The 16,859-nt window shown below is 43.6% G+C and overlaps 2 protein-coding genes across 4 annotated transcripts in view; one reads left to right on the top strand and one right to left on the bottom strand.

Moving 5' to 3' along the window:
- The window catches only part of LOC103390497 (AP2-associated protein kinase 1-like), a 25,861-nt gene extending 11,257 nt beyond the window's left edge, over nt 1-14,604 (bottom strand). The window contains exons 1-19 of one of the 3 annotated variants that reach the window (XM_025062104.1): nt 14,272-14,603; nt 13,358-14,192; nt 12,063-12,181; nt 10,195-10,303; nt 9,234-9,376; nt 8,417-8,538; nt 8,066-8,148; nt 7,584-7,715; nt 7,361-7,463; nt 5,691-5,774; nt 5,405-5,565; nt 4,224-4,345; nt 3,181-3,519; nt 2,975-3,099; nt 2,693-2,883; nt 2,535-2,603; nt 839-934; nt 370-477; nt 56-202 (exon numbers count right to left, since the gene is read on the bottom strand). In XM_025062104.1, coding sequence (XP_024917872.1) covers nt 56-202; nt 370-477; nt 839-934; nt 2,535-2,603; nt 2,693-2,883; nt 2,975-3,099; nt 3,181-3,519; nt 4,224-4,345; nt 5,405-5,565; nt 5,691-5,774; nt 7,361-7,463; nt 7,584-7,715; nt 8,066-8,148; nt 8,417-8,538; nt 9,234-9,376; nt 10,195-10,303; nt 12,063-12,181; nt 13,358-13,526 — 2,422 coding nt within the window. In that variant the 5' untranslated portion in view covers nt 13,527-14,192; nt 14,272-14,603. Of the gene's footprint in view, nt 1-55; nt 203-369; nt 478-838; nt 935-2,534; nt 2,604-2,692; nt 2,884-2,974; nt 3,100-3,180; nt 3,520-4,223; nt 4,346-5,404; nt 5,566-5,690; nt 5,775-7,359; nt 7,464-7,583; nt 7,716-8,065; nt 8,149-8,416; nt 8,539-9,233; nt 9,377-10,194; nt 10,304-12,062; nt 12,182-13,357 lie in introns of all 3 variants that reach the window. The other 2 variants (XM_025062105.1, XM_025062106.1) reach the window with 2 other exon arrangements.
- Nucleotides 14,605-15,127: 523 nt separating this feature from the next.
- Nucleotides 15,128-16,859, top strand: part of anxa4 (annexin A4) — a 10,010-nt gene continuing 8,278 nt past the window's right edge. Inside the window, exon 1 of the mRNA XM_008326332.3 lies at nt 15,128-15,262. The gene's annotated coding sequence lies outside the window, so the exon portion shown is untranslated. The remainder of the gene's footprint in view (nt 15,263-16,859) is intronic.

Below are 16,859 nucleotides of genomic sequence, written 5' to 3'. Positions count from 1 at the left end.
AGGGGGAGGAAAAAACTGAGGAGCCCGGAGGTCCCCCCCCCCCCCCCCAACTCACCTGCTTTAGTTTGTACTGAGTCTCCAGACAACAGACTGAAATCATCCAGGACTGAGGCGGCTGAGGTGGGAGCAGAAGACACAGAGGAGGTGGCACTGCCCCCTGCTGGAGGGGCGGAGATCAGAGAGCAGCCCAGGAGGGAGTCATCTGCAGGGAGAGAGGGAGAGAGAGAGAGAGAGAGAGAGAGACGACAGGTCAGGAGGGGGCAAAGGTCAAGAGTAAAAAGTAGTGGAACACACAGATTCATTCTAATCCTAACTCTAAATTAACCAGAAAAATCTTTCACACACACACACACACACGCACACACACACCTTTGGCAGCCTCCTCCACAGAACCACCGAAGGGGTCGGACAGAGACAGGAGGTCAGGAAGCAGGAGAGAAGATGTGTCCGGAGATTTGAGACCTTCAATCAGCTTCTCTGGAGACGAGAGGAGACAAAAAAAAAAGATTTGAACCAAGAACAAGAACCAGAAAAAAAAAGAAACAAACAACAAACTTCCTCAAACTGCATCAGAATGCAGTCATTTCAAACCTGTCGACTGTGTGCGGAGTCAAACCGGCGACTCACCGACGCTCCGTTCAGTTTGTTTGTACTTCTAAAGCATTATTTATTCATATTATCTCCTGCTGGTTTTTTTTAATTCATCTGACGATGGATATTTTAGGGCGACCGACACACGGGCTTTTCAAATATTCATGACGTAAACATCCCTGGATTTGTTTCAGGAAGTCAAAAGTCATTAATGAAAAGCAGAGTTGTTCAAATGAACGTCCGATACCTGGTGCATCCGACATCTCCAGCGAATGGAAAGGGTCCGGTACGACCAACAGCGAGGCTCCTGGGTCCACGTCCAGGATCGCCGAAGGTCTCTCAACTGGACGGAAAAAAAACAAAAAACATGTCAGGTCAGTTTAGAGCGGCCTGCAGGGGGCCTAAATATTATTTAATTGCCTTTTAATGTCAGACGTAAAACATGTTTTTAAAGGGGAGGGGCCACGGACCGATGTGGCGAAGCTTTGCCTAACGGATGTACTAACAAACAGACCCACTAGGTGGCAGCAGTGCATAGACTGCATGAGAAGATCACGGCGCTGGCAGAAGTCACAGAAGTTTAGCTCACACGTGATCAGAGTGTGTGTCGTGATCGTGGAAAAAAACAGAAGACGGAAGTTAATATTTTGATGTTAAAGTTTTCTCAGTGTCGTTTTTTTCTCTTTTATAGAAAGAAACTACTTTTTAAGTCTTTGACATGTTGCTAAAGCAAGCGGGCCGATTTTGGCCCACGGACCCTATGTTGGTCTACTATTTTCTTGTGGTAGTTCCGGAGATGTGCCGATAAATCACAACTCCAACGACGCATTTCGAGACAATGACAGATCTGTAAACACGGTGCGTTCAAGGACCTCATCAACACAAAAGTAAAAAAAAAAAAAAAAAACCATCAAAGATCAGATTTTTTTTGGACATGTTCTTAAACAAAGCTGGAGTCAAACCCGCAGCGTCAGGTCAATTCACTTGTTAAAAGCAGCTCACGCCCTGTCAGGAGTCTTGGCCCTAAAAGTCCGTTCGCTCATTTATTCATGTGATGCACGGAGACAGACATCACCGCAGGAAGCAGCATCAAGAGCCTAACGCAGTAATGGACGCGATGCATTAAGGGTTGGATTATAACTTTAAATCTTCAGATGGTTTTTTTGGCAGCGCACACCGGCCGCCGTGGAGGCAACATCGAGACGCAGCGCCGTAAAAAAGTCAGGCTGAGTTAGGGTTTGGTTTGTGTTTTATAATAATAACGTTTGTTAATTTCTTTGGGGGGGGGGGACGGACATCGCAATTTTGGGTTTAAACTGAGGTTCATAAAATAATAACGTAAAGTTAGAGATCGGTTGTTGATGCATCAAAGTCTGTCGTTAAGAAAAGATTTATATTTAATGAATAGGAAGTACTTTGTTTTCAGAAACTGATGATGGATGGACGGATGGATAGATAGATGGACGGGTGGATAGATGGACGGATAGATGGATGGATGGCGGACGGTGGATGGATGGATGGATGGACGGATGGATAGATGGACGGATGGATAGATAGATGGACGGGTGGATAGATGGACGGATAGATGGATGGATGGATGGACGGATGGATAGATAGATGGACGGATGGATAGATAGATGGACGGATGGATAGATGGACGGATAGATGGATGGATTAATGGACGGATGAATGGACAGACAGATGGAGGGATGAACGGAGGGATGGATGAATGGACGGATGGATAGATGGATGGATGGACAGATGGATGGATGAATGGACGGATGGAAGGATCGATGGATGGATGTTGTTTGTGATTCAGTCGAATGGACGGATGGATGGATGTTGTTTGTGATTCAGCCCTAAACTCAGACCAGTGAGTCTCTCTTTCTCTGTCTCTGTCTCTCTCTCTGTCTCTCTCTCTCTCTCTCTCTCTGATGACAGACCTGTTCCCTGTTCATTCTCCACAGTTGAAGTCTGAAGTCCAGGTATCAACTCTTCAGATGTTTCAAATTCTAAAAAACAAAACAAAAATCAGCTTTTTTAACTGAGGTTTTTTTTTTTTTAGTTTCTAAAAAACAAACATATTTATGACCATCTTTACCCTTGGTCTTCTTCTCCTCTGGTTTTATTTCCTCGGCAGCGAGGTTTGAAAAGTCGTCATCGTCAAATGGGTTCCAAGCCGCCTGAGCAGTGGCACAGGAACCACTAGGGGCAGCGTTGCTTTGGGCCTGTGCTGCATCTGAAACACTGGGCTGTTCCAGCAGGGCGGCGCCTGTCTGTGGTGTAAGTACCCTGCGGAGACAAACACAGGAAGTAGTGTTTGGTAAAGCTGAGAGAAGAAGAGCCGACGTTCTAACGTCCAACGCCTCTGGTCCAGTCTTACTGCTGGAACGCCACATCCTCATTGGCTCCCTGCGGCTGCTGCGAGTCCAGGCCGCCGGCCGTGACGTCACCTGGAGTCTGGTGGTGGCCTTGACCTTCAACCGTCTTTGGAGACGCCGGTGGAGTCTGAGCAGAGGACAAACGTAAGGTTAAAGGTTAGACTCTCGACACCTGTACGTGATGATGGTGGCGCCGTCGTCCACTCACCGTCTCCGCTGGTTTGTGGCCGATCTCGTTGGGCGCAGACGGAGCCGGAGCGGCCGAGCTCTGGACCATGTGCTGCTGCTGAGATGAAGACACCAGACCAGGGGGCGCTCTGCAGGGTGACGCCGGCTGCTGGCTCTGACCGGGCGGCTTGCGTCGGGCGGGGCGTTGAGGTGCAGCCGGGCTGGATGGAGTAGGTGGTGCCGGCTGAGCGGAGGAGGAGGAGGAGGAGGAGGAGCAGCTCAGCACACAGGGCGGTGTGGTCTGGTGCTGTCCCTGTGGTTGAGGGTCACCTCTGGTCACTGCAGGTTCTGCTGCTGCAGCTGCAGCTGGTTGGACAGGCTGACGGAGAAGGATGAGAAGGTGTATGAGGTCAACACAGAACCACAGCGGAAACAAAAAACACCTGTTTCTGTGTCGTTTGTGTGAATAACTAAAAACACAGTTTGGACCTGAGTGAATCACATATCACATCACATATAACATCCATCACATCACATATCATATCACATCACATCCATCACATCTATCAAGTAACATCCATCACACATCACATCACATATCACATTAAATCACATCCATCAAGTAACATCCATCACATCAGGAACTGAATTTATAATTTACACAACAAAACGTTAAAACATTTTCTCAATATTAATAAATGTAAATATTTCAGTCACGAATGAAAGAAAGAAAAAGGGAAAACATTTTTCTTCACTAGACGAAATCGATAATTATCAGGTTTAAAGGTTCAGGTTAAAGGTTTGGCCACATTTTAAGTCGACTGAAATTTGACATTAAAATCATCTCATGTGGCGTCACCAAATAAAAACGTCAGAAAAAGAATTTGCAACGCAACATAACGATCTTTAGTTTCACTTTACCCTGAGCCTGTTTAGTTGTACACCAGGCTAATACGCTCACAGGAAGTGAAGAAAAACACACAGGAAACTCTCAACACCTCTGAGCCTCTCTCTCTCCCTCTTCATCGCCCGTCAGTGTGTGTGTGTGTGTGTGTGTGTGTGTGTGTTCAGTGGATTTAGTACCTGCTTCTGTGGAGCTGCTGCATGACTGGAACTGTTCTGTGACTGGATGACAGGTGGCGCTGAAGTCTGCACCTTCTGTGACTGCAGAGCGGCAGCCGGCTGTGACAGGTTTAAGCTGACACCTGCAGGATTGGTGAAAGAAAAAAGAAGAAGAAGAAGAAGGAAGAAGAAGAATGAAGAAGAAGAAGAAGAGAAAGAAGGAAGAAGAAGAAGAAGAGAAAGAAGGAAGAAGAAGAAGAAGAGAAAGAAGGAAGAAGAAGAATGAAGAAGAAAAAGAAGAAGAAGAAGAAGAGAAAGAAGGAATAAGAGGAAGAAGAATGAAGAAGAAAAAGAAGAAGAGGAAGAATGAAGAAGAAGAATGATGAAGAAGAAGAAGAAGAGAAAGAAGGAATAAGAGGAAGAAGAATGAAGAAGAAAAAGAAGAAGAAGAGGAAGAAGGAGAAGAAGGAGAAGAAGAGGAAGAGGAAGAAGGAAGAAGAAGAAGAAGAGAAAGAAGGAAGAAGAAGAAGAAGAAGAATGAAGAAGAAAAAGAAGAAAAAGAAGAAGAGGAAGAATGAAGAAGAAGAATGATGAAGAAGAAGAAGAAGAGAAAGAAGGAAGAAGAAGAGGAAGAGGAAGAAGAAGAAAAAGAAGAAAAAGAAGAAGAAGGAGAAGAAGAATGAAGAAGAAAAAGAAGAAGAAGGAGAAGAAGAATGAAGAAGAAAAAGAAGACAGTAAAAAAAATACTTAATTTTTACTAATTTACTTCATTCCATTTACTTTCTTTATTTAACGATATTCTGGTAAAGTTTAAAAATAAAAGTCATTCTTCGGATAAAAAACAGAATTGAGTCCAAAAGATGTTTTATTTTTAAACTGTAATGATCCTTCAGACCGGGTGGTACTGGCTGACCAGTCCAGTCTGAACCAAAACAGTCGGGGGTCACTGGTATAGTTGACTAACTAGTCCAGAACAGACTAAGACATGTGTCTTATTATTTGTTCATTGCTGTGTAAAAACAAAAAACAAAAAACTTTTCATTTCTCTAGTTCAAGAAACTCTGCTGCGTGGTTGCCGCGGGCCAAACAAAATAGCTTGGCGGGCCACGTTTGGGCCCCCGGGCCTTGAGTTTGACACGTATGTCCTAAAGTGCTAAAATCTCCCGTTTCTGTGTCTGTTTTTTTTTTTTTTTGGTACATACCCACGGGCTGAGCTGCACCACCGGGGAGATTAGCCCGCTTGCGAGGGGTGAGGGCGGCCGGCTGGATGGGTAGGATGCCAGCAGCAGGCTGGGTATGAGCTGCTTTGGGCCTTTGGCGAGGAGTGATGGAGGTTTCGGTGGTGGGGATCGGATCGGTTAGCCTGGAGAACGGAGGAGAACAGAGGAGAACGTTAGGCCTTGTTGGTAACGGCGTCAGACGTTTTTTTTTTTTTTTAAACCGGTGATTCATGACAGGATGTGACAGATATCAGAGGGAGGTTCTCGCCTTGGTTTGTTCTGACTCTTCTTCGCAGCCGCAGCCTCGCTGGCTTTGATTGGCTCGGGAAGTTTCGAAGGAATCGGAGAATTCGGTGGATTTGAAAAAAAAAAAAAAAAAAAAGAAGTAGAAGCACGTCATCAGAGCCCCTCCCCCACTGGCAATTTCCTCACCCCTGCTGCTCCTGTCTGTCACCCCCGTCTTGTGAGTTGATGAGGTATTTGTACCAGATATTTTAACCATATCACACACACACACACACACACACACACTGTGACTGCAGAGCATCATGGGTAATAAACAGAGTAAAGATCCCAATAAATTTACAACCCTATTTTCAAAAGCAATAAATTTGGTTTTGAAAATAGTTGCTGTTGATCCACGCCAGTAGAGGGTTTTTTCCCGATTTCTAATTCTGATATCAACCGATCAACCGATACCGATATATGCAACCGTTTTCCCCTAAAACTGCGATAAACGTCATTGCAAAAGCGATTCCAACATATTTGGGGAAAACTGAAAAAAAAAAGAAAAAAAAAAGATTTTTACAGATATTACATAATTATGCTACTATTGGGCCAATAATATCAGTCGTCCAATAACATCGGACATCCCTAATAAACATGACCTCATGACTGTCCCTGATTCTTTAAAAACACGATCCTTCCTTAGTTTTGTTTGCGAAGACCGTGACGAAAACGCCGCCCATCGTGGACAGAACCATTACCAAAATGAAGCCGACTTCAGCCGGGACAGCTTACGATTTAAGCACTTAAACTTAATAAGTTGTTAAGCTTATGGACGATAACGATCTCTGACATTGTTTATTAATAAACTTAGCGCCGCCCTGCAGGTTGAGACACTGTAAGATGTTTATTACTTAGGAGGCAGTAACGGAAACAGGAAGACCGTTATTGTTCCTCTGATGGAATGAAGAAGCTTGTGCAGCAACTTTAATGTAAAACAGTATCAACAAAGTGTCGTAAAATAAACCTGTGTCAATCTTCAAGTTAGCAACACTTTTTGCCGACATCTGATATGCCGCTGTTGTACAAACACTTAATTTCCGATTCCGATATCAACCGATACCGATATATCGGGGCAGTGGTGCCCTGGTGGTTAACGAAGGTAAGTACCGCCTGCTCACTAAGGTGATTGGTTGAAGCAGTGTTTCTCAATTATTTCCTGCCATGCTCCCCCTAGGGGACAGAAGTCTCCCCCGTATTGAAATACTATTGAGCGCCTGGTAATATTTATTTATTTATCTGTAATAAATAAAATATTAAAATAATAAAATGAGCTGCAATGCTGCCACCTAGTGGCTCTTACTTTCATATAAAGCTGTTTTTCCCCAAAACTATTTTTAGATCAAATATCAATTGGTGAAATCTAGGTTTTTTATTATCGGAGGAAAAACCGATAACAGATTCTTACAGATATTAGCTAATTATGCTAACGTTGTGTCGATAATATCGGCACGATGTTAGTGGGTATCTTCTGTTGTGGGCCACTGATGAACGTCTGTGTTCATGTGGGCCACACAGAGGAACCCACAGCAGATCCAGCTGAAAAGACGAGAGAAGGTCAAAGAAACCCAAACATCTGAGCTGAGGCTGGTGCCGACCGGCACCGACCGGCACCGACCGGCACCAACCGGCACCAACCGGCACCGACTGACCTTCAGGTTCTGGACGGGACAGGTCCGCTGAGCCTGTTTGAAAGCAAAGAAGGACACCTGGTAGATATCTGGTCGTTTGTCGGGGTCTGGTTCCAGCATGTAGCCTGGTGACGGCCACGCACGGGAAGAGAAAGAAGATATTGGTGTCAGGCTTTCAGAACCACTGACCGCTTTGGTCAGTGGTTCTGACATTGACGATCATGCGACGCTGAAGAGACACTCACGGATGAGGCAGTGGAGATCGTAAGAGTAGCGAGAGTTGTCTGGGATGGTGAAGCTGCCATCGCAGATGGCCACCTGGCTTTCACCAAAGGGCAGAGTGAAGAAGCACAGCTTGCACAGCAAACAACCCGGGGGAGGCAGAGGGGAGGAGGCCATCACCACCACAACGAGAGAGGAGAAGAGAGTGAAGGGACAGGAAGAGAAGAAGGAGAGGAAGAAGAGAAAGATTAAAAAAGGAGTGAAGATAAAAAAGAGAAGAAAAGAGAAGAGGGGGAGGAGAGGGGAGAAAACAACAGGAGGAGAGGTGGAGGGAGATAAAAAAGAGAGAAGTTACCAACAATGAAAACATGTCAATCAATTCCATTTTCATTTATTATTTTCTCATCAAAACTAAAAGAAAAAAAAAAAACATTTTTTTTTTAAAAAACTTGACACTGATTGGTCGACTGATCCCTACTGCGTCGTGTTCAGTTCACGTCACTCACCCAGATGTCTGCTTTGGTGGTGATGACCTTGTTGTTGTAGAGGTTGACCATTTCCGGGGAACGATATGATAAAGTGGTGTACCTGAAAGAACGCACCAACATTAGGGAGACCGATAACAGATTTAGAACAGCGGCGGACGGCGTTAGCTCAAACAGCGGCGCTCATCAATCTGACTGAGAGCCGCCGCTAATGGTGTAAATCACATTTCCTACAGCAGCAGACCTCCACGTGTGTGGGGTGTAATGTATCCACGGATTATGAAGTAAATAAATCCAAATTACTGCTGCAGGGAAGCGCTAAGTTAGCAAAATGTTACACATGGGGTCAAAAAGGGAAGGAAGGTACGAACTTTTTGATTTCTTCCTCCACGATGGTCACTCCCTCGGTCTGAGGACTCTGGAACTTGTTGGTGGCGCTGCCGAAGTCACACAGGACGTAATGGCCCTTGTCATGAAGGAGGATGTTCTCCACCTGCCAAAACGCCAACGCCAAACAGCATTAGCTTCATTAGCTACTAGCATGACTAACAGACATGTTTTCAGCTCCGTCTGTTCCCACTGAATAATAAACTAAACAAATAATAAACTGTCGTTCTGTTCCTTCGGTCAATTTCTTGTCAAAAACACAGCCATTAGCTACTCGCTAACCACTCGCTAGCGTAATGAATAGAGCGCCTTAATAACGGGCGGTAACTCTCAGGTCGACACAGATTATGGCGTTACAATGCCGAAGTTGCAGCTCTCACACGCGGTGCATTCAGGTTACGTTGGAAACTTGAGAGTCAGACGATTCTGGCAGATTCTCCAATTTTCTGAGGCCACCCTAGCGCCACCTGGTGGCCCCTTGTTTTCTTCTAAATGTAAGGCATCTTCCTTTGTTATTTTCATTGTTATTATTTATGATAATAATAAGAATGTACTTGAAAACTCAATGATGCCCCACCTTATGTTTAGGATGTTTGGTCTGACGATAAAAAAAAAAAAAAAACCTTGAATAGGTACGATACTAGATCATAGAAAAATACTATAGTATCTCGACCATGATACTACATTATACAAAGTTACAGGTACTTTAGGGTTTTTGAAGAAATACTTTTTTCTCTTCTTCTGATTTTACAGCAGACTCTGTTACAGTTCTACACAGACTGAAGCTAAAAAAAGCGCCACCTTCAGGTCTCGGTGGATGATGGGCGTCTGGCGCTGGTGAAGATGAGAGACAGCGCTGCAGGTGTCACAGAAGATCTGCAGCACCTCGTTCTCAGTGAAGCCGGTCTGCAGCCGCTGGTTCATCAGGTTCACCACCTGACCTCCTGCACCATTCAACAAAAAACAACAACCAAACTGGAGTTCAAATTCATTCGTACATGACTGATTTTCACTTTTTGCCGATATCTGAAATGCCAATATCCTCCAAACACTTAATTTCCAATTTCGAAATCAACCTATACCGATGTAGCGGGGCAGTGGTGTCCTGGTGGTTAAGGGAGTGAAGTGCAGCCTGCTCACTAAGGTGATGGGTTAAACAGAGTTTCTCAATTATTGTTCGCCATGCGCCCCCTAGAGGAGAGATGTTTTTTTAACCCCCCCCCCAGAATTGAAATACTGCATACAATCCGAATACGATTAATAAAATGAGCTGCAATGCCGCCATCTTGTGACTAGAGGCATGTTTGTCATTCATGCGTTATGAAGGAGTTAACATGTACGGGGAGTGGGAGTGGGAGTGAGGGGGAGTGAGGAGGTGTGGGAGTGAGGAGGTGTGGGAGTGGGAGTGAGGAGGTGTGGTGAGAGAGTGTGTCTATATGAGGACGAGAGCGTGCGGAGAGTGTGAGAGGAGGAAAAGGTGTTTTTGGGTTGAGAGAAATGAAGGAGTTTAGAACCAGTTGTGTTTCAGTAAAAGTTCTTCAGAGACCGAGGCGTCTGATTGGTCCGTCGCTGGGGAACTGAACTATTTTTAGAGCCAGGCATCACGTTATCAAGTTTGAATTAATAGAGGAAAAAGCGATAACGATTCTTACAGATACAGACATAATTATGCTAATATCGGGGCGATAATATCGGACATCCAGTAGCAGTGACTTCATTAAAGCGCAGGGCGGACATTTTGTACTCATTCATTTGTACTCACCTTTACAATAGTCCATAAGGATGAAGACCTCCCACACGTCACGTGATCCCATGGCCGTGATGCTGGAGTCCAGATAACCCACGATGTTCTTGTTGCCGGCCAAGTCTTTCTGCAGGAAGAAAAAAAAAAAAAAGAAAAGTTCAAGAAATTAAAACGATCACAGTTTGTAAGGTTTCCTGGAATATTCATGTAGAGATGTAGAGAGAGAGAGCGAGAGAGAGAGAGAGAGAGAGAGAGAGAGAGAGAAACGTCTGAAGGAGAAAAGAAACTCAAACAGAAGAAAACTGTAGAACAAAAAGCTGACACAGAGGAACAGACAGTGGAACAGACAGAGCAACAGACAGAGGAACAGACAGAGGAAAAGACAAGAACAGACAGAGGAACAGACAGAGGAAAAGACAGAGCAACAGACAGAGCAACAGACAGAGCAACAGACAGAGCAACAGAAAGAGCAACAGACAGAGCAACAGACAGAGCAACAGACAGAGCAACAGACAGAGGAAAAGACAGAGCAACAGACAGAGGAACAGACAGAGGAACAGACAGAGGAAAAGACAGAGCAACAGACAGAGGAACAGACAGAGGAACAGACAGAGGAACAGACAGAGGAAAAGACAGAGCAACAGACAGAGCAACAGAAAGAGCAACAGACAGAGCAACAGACAGAGCAACAGAAAGAGCAACAGACAGAGCAACAGACAGAGGAAAAGACAAGAACAGACAGAGCAACAGACAGAGGAACAGACAGAGGAACCCGACATCATCTCTGAATCACATGTCAGTGTTGGTTTCAGAGGTGGGACGAGCGTCCGATCGTCTGTTTCTGTAACTCTACACTCTGGTTCCACTGCGGTTCCTCCTGACGGAGGGGAACAAGTTCTGGCGCCCGGTACTTTGAACCCAATGAACGCTGTAAAACTGTTGCGAGACGATCGTGATTTCCCAAGACTGCTGAAATTACAGAAGGTTTTGTGGTGGTCCGTCATGACAAACATGTCTATTTATAGACCAGTACCAGTGGTGTTCTCAGCTGGTCAACATGTTGGACAGAATAGTCACAAAAAGTAGGAAGGTCCGATAGTATTGGCCCGATATTAGCATAACAACGTAATATCTGTAAGAATCGTCATTTTCTGTTCTCAGCTGGTCAACATGTTGGACAGAATAGTCACAAAAAGTAGGAAGGTCCGATAGTATTGGCCCGATATTAGCATAACAACGTAATATCTGTAAGAATCGTCATTGGTTTTTTTTCCTCCGATAATGACATGGCACAATAACTCGGTTTTTACCTAGTTATTAAGAATCGTCATTGTGTAGGGTACTAAGATGTTTACCTGCATATATCGGTATCGGTTTATATCGGAATCGAAAAACTAAGCTTTTGGACAATAACGTCACACCAGATATTGGCAAAAAGTTAATATCGCACCTCAAAAAATGACTTTTACAGCAGGTAATCACAATAATTGATAAATAAGTAAATAGTAAATAAATCAAAAGCTGAGGTAGGACACAGTGATCGCATTCGATCCAATCAATTCTCACTTAAATTAACAGCAAATACAAACATTTCTGCCATAACGGCCTCAGAAATAACTCTCACGACTCAATCTGTGAAAACATTTCAAAAACATTTACGTAACATTCACAAAACTGCTGAAGAAAACGTCCAACAATAACAAGGAGGGATGAATAAAACTGTGGGACGGAGTTATTCAGTCGTCAACAAACAACTCCCCGACACGTTCAGGCGCTCATTTCGCCGCGGCCTTCGTGTGGTTAATGTAAATCCACACACACACACACACGAGGTGAGAGCAAGAGAAAAGGCAAATAACAACGTGTAGCCCCAGCGACTCACTCACCATTATTTGAATCTCGCGTTTGCACACCTGCAGATCGTGCTCGTTGTTGACGTACATCCTCTTCAGGGCGCAACGCACCCCTTGGTTCGTCCGCACCAGGAACACAATGGCAAATCCACCTGCAGGGTCGACAGAGACGGCAGATGATGAAAAAGCACCAAGAACCAGAAAAATGTCCAACATGTTCAGAGGACGATGAGTGGAAACAAAAACACGTGAGATGAGACGTGATTCTCTCGCGTCACGTCGCCCCCGGGGTCATCGCGACATTTTCAACAGAGCAATTTGTATCCACGCAGACTTCCCTCAATATGGACGATTGCGACCAAATGCTACACGACTTCTGAGGTGTTGCATTAGTCATTGTCGTTGCTGCAGGGTCTGTGCCGAGGCCTACATCCAGGACCGACCATCTGGTAGAGCTCAGGCCACAGATTCACTCCAGACAGTTTAAGCTGACAGTAAACACCACATGGTCTAATGAAGAAACAGTGTGAAACAGTAATAGCCCACTTATTCTGGTAGATCGATATAACCATATATTTAGAGACAACAGACATCGCCCCCTTGTGAGGCAGCGACGTAATGTGCTGCCAATTTGAAAAAAATAAGACAACACTAAATTTTAAACATTCAAGCAAATTATACACATGTTCATGTCAGCTTTGTTTTTTGTTTTGTTTTTTTCAGAGTTAGCTGGAGAAGCTGGAGCCAATCACAGCAGTCGTCAGATCAGGTCAGGTCAGGTCATGATAGGGTCGACCCTGGACTGTTCATATCACTGAGAGATATTATTTATTTGTTGCTCTTGTTCTTCATCTATGTGACTGTGGCAGGTGGAACAATTAAACTTCCACTAGATGGCAGCAGTTTGCTCCAAAAACTAAAAAAGAAAGCTTCAATTCCTCAATTCCTACATGTATCACTGTTGTTCAACTAAACGGGCAGTGGTCATATAAGGCAGGTGCGCTAACTACTTCTACCACTGTGTGGCGCTATGGTAACTATGCTAAAGCTAAAACAGGAATAAGAACAATTATATAAGGTGGTCTGGATTCACATACCAGTATTGGTCAACATTAATGTAACATGTATGTGTCAACATCCCTCAATCACACAGACAGTTAGCAGGAACTTTAGCTTAGCTGACACTGAAGCTAGCAGAACAAACCAGGCCTTTGGCTTCGAACCAATGCCCTGAAGACATGGGTTACATGCACACAGCTCCATCACAGAGGGTGTTGGGCTGAACGAACACACACACGGAGACATCGGTGTACGACGACGTTCCTCACCTTCAGCGATGATCTCCTCCACCGTCACTTGGTGTCGCCCGACGGTGAAGCCTCGTCCAATGAAATTTGCTCCTGCGTGACTGGACCCAGAGCTGCTTCCTCCTCCACCTCCTCCAGAACCAGGCCCGGAGCTCACCAACTCCCGACGAGAATCAAAGAACTTCCTCATCGTGTCCAGTTGACAGGAGGAGGACAGTGTTTATAGCTTTCGTCACACGCACAATTCTGAGATGCTTGTTTTTTTTTTCTCCGTGCACAGAATTGTACTGTAGCACTGATGCAGAGAGAGAGAGAGTCAGTGTCAGTGTGACGCTGCAGGAGAGGAGATTGTCTGTTTGGGCAGCCTCACAACACGCAGCGATGCCCTTTCACCCACTTATAATAATAATAATAATAATAATGATAATAATGATGGTGGTGATGATGGTGGTGATATTTTTGGTGGCAAATTTCCCATTTGCTCGCCAACACTAGCCGCTGTGTTGAAGCAGCGGCGGGGTAAGACCGTAGAGAGGCTGTTATGTAAGTGAATTACACCACACATACACACACACACACACACCCAGGCAGGAGGCTAAAGCATCTCCGGGGGGGTGGGTGGTCTTCAGTCTTCAGTCACCCTGGTCGTTCCTGATACCGATGCTGACAACATGATGTCCTTCTCCTCCATCTCATCCAGCCATTACCAGGCTAGCTGAGTGCTAGCTGCTGAGGCTCTATGACATTTCGTGTTAAGGTTATCCAGGTTATCCTCTCAACTCAACACAACGACGTCGTCGTCGTCGTCGTCTCCCACCGCGACGTGTCCGACGTGGAACTTGTGCGATAGTGTTGTCTGAAAAGATATTTCCATTCTCATTTGAGTGAAGTCCCTGTTTGTTCCCACATTTTTCAGCGTCGGGATATTTACTTACGTCCAATTTAACACAAAACTGTGTGTGTGTGTGTGAGGGGGGGGGGGTTAGTTAGCTAAACGCCTTAACGCGATGCAGCCTGTCTTTAACGCGCATACAAACGCATTCGACCAGAAATATAAAAAACAAACATCTGTTTGTCGCCGAGGATTGGAAACAAAAAAAAATAACAATTTGACGTTTACCAAAATACAGGCAAGACGTTTGAGCCCAGATCCTCAATCTCTGCAACCACAGCAATCCTCGGCTGCCAGCGAAATCGCAACATCCTAGCTGTTGCTGTTGACGCACGAGTTGAACTATGGGTAATGCAGTTCTTGACGAACGCAGAAGCGGTTGCCGCCCCTTGCCTACTTGCGTGTATGACGCTGCGTTCAATTCACGTCGCTCAACATGATACTCTGTGTTTAGAGCTTCGAAAATGGTACTGTTACATGATTAAAACTTGTAATGACGTCATGTATTTAACTAAACTTCATCAACCCGTACAGTAGGAGTGATTATAATTCGGTTTTGATTTAATGTTGACAATTTCAGGGTCAGAAAGAGAGAGGGGAAAATCAGAGCGGCAGCTACGGTTAAACAGTTTGGAGACGGAAGATTTACGGATGTCACGAAAGAGGACACGAAGATTGTTGGTACAACAGTTGAAGTTGAAGTTGTTTAGGGTGAGATAGAGGCAGAAGATTCGCTGAGACGACGACTTGAAGAAAAAAAACACCCGAAAGAAGAATATGTTTTAAATGTATTGACACCAAACGTAAAAGTGAAGTTTTTGGAGTTTTTTTTTTACGGATTTCTCATGAATGCGTCACCAGCCAGTTTGCTTACAGGCGATTGGCGGAACTGACAATAAAAAAAAATAAAAAATATGAAAGTGGGCGGAGCCTGCGAGGAGTCTGAGACTGTGTTTAAAATTCACCTTGTTACGGTGACTGTCTTCACTCTCCCGTCAGACTCCGGACAGACTCGCTCTGCTTCTCCGACACAGGTAAGATGAACTTAGATGAACGTAAGATGTTGTCGACAGTTTTGTCTTTCTTTCTTTTCTTTCTTTCTTTCTTTCTGAAGGCTGTGTAGAAGCGCGGCAGAAACTACTAGACAACAGTATCAACAGCAGGGTGTGCCCGTTCACAACACGCCAAGTTAACTGTTAACCAGTCAAAGATACTCCTATTTTTTCGTGACTCATTCTTTCTTTCTATTAATGTCTCAGAGGTTTCCCTGGAAACAAATGTTGTTTGGCTTCAGTGTCAAATACAAAATGTCATCGTCATCATTTTCTGGGCACACAGTAGATTTTTGTTGCGTTAAAGTTAAGAAAAACTTAAGAATAATACACTTACAACAATATCGGATTGTACTTCACGGTCGAAGAGAACACGCCCGGCAATAAAAGCACATGACGTTGTGTAGATATGCATTACATACCAAAGTATAAGTCAACTTTATGCTCCCGGTAGCACGTGTGTGTGAATACGTCAGACGTCATACCCGTAGAAATGTAGTAAATGTATACGAACGTATATTCCTGTATCGTAACTTAAATCCCTTAACATTGTTGTTTTTACGCAGTATTTAGAATAAAATGAAAACTGACAAAAATGAACATTTGAACTCAAATTTGATTTTTATTTCTATTCTATTCTAGACCCATTAATTACTAAAGAAAATACTTCAGTCATAATGTGCTTGTAAATAAATTAAAATTAATAAATTAAACCATGTTCTCTGATGGAAATATATATATATATAAATGTGTTCTACTGCAGTGAATTAAACACATACACAGTGACGTTATCATTTTGAGGATGTCTGCCTTACATTTGTCTGATTCTTTTTTTTTTTTATGGCCCTAATGGCGTATTGATTAATTAAAAACTTCGTATTAATCGATTGTTCAAATAACAGTTTATGGTGGGCCATAAAATAAAAATAACACAAATCCATTAACATGTTGCTACAGGCCGTCACCAAGTCTGATTCACTTTGGTCTGAAGAGTGTGTGATTTTTAAACATCACATGCCGTTGTATTTACACAATAGACACTGAGGCGTCACACAAACACACAAACACACGAACACACACAGAGAAACTAACACGTTGCTGTGTCTTAGAAAAGTTCTTTAACAAACATTTAAAATGGATAGAACTCAAAAAGGTATATTTATTAAATCATGTTTGGATTTAATGTCATTTTAAAATGACACGTTTTAATACTTGTCCCACTCTCTGTAGTGTGTACTCTTTAAGTACAAACTAATCAAGAAAAGTGAGGGTTTGTTTGTACGGAATATTTTCTCACTCATTTAAAAAAAAAAACTTTTTCTTTTCTAATTTTCTCTGTTTTTAGTCATTACATTTCTATTTTATTTTAAGGAAAAATATAAACGTATTATATATACACATAAGTATATATTCACATACATGCATTTACCTTCAAATTTACATGTGTATATTTAATAGTAATAATAATAATTAGAATTATATTGATCCCATATTTGGGAAACTCTTCTGTTATCAGCAGATATACCTAAGCGCTACACTATGGGACCAACTTTTTGGGGGATGATGTCGTGGGCACAAA

This window comes from Cynoglossus semilaevis, chromosome 14, assembly GCF_000523025.1.
Source record: "Cynoglossus semilaevis isolate Cse_v1.0 chromosome 14, Cse_v1.0, whole genome shotgun sequence".
Classification (NCBI taxonomy): Eukaryota; Metazoa; Chordata; class Actinopteri; order Pleuronectiformes; family Cynoglossidae; genus Cynoglossus; species Cynoglossus semilaevis.
This window is presented reverse-complemented; position numbering and strand designations above follow the sequence as displayed.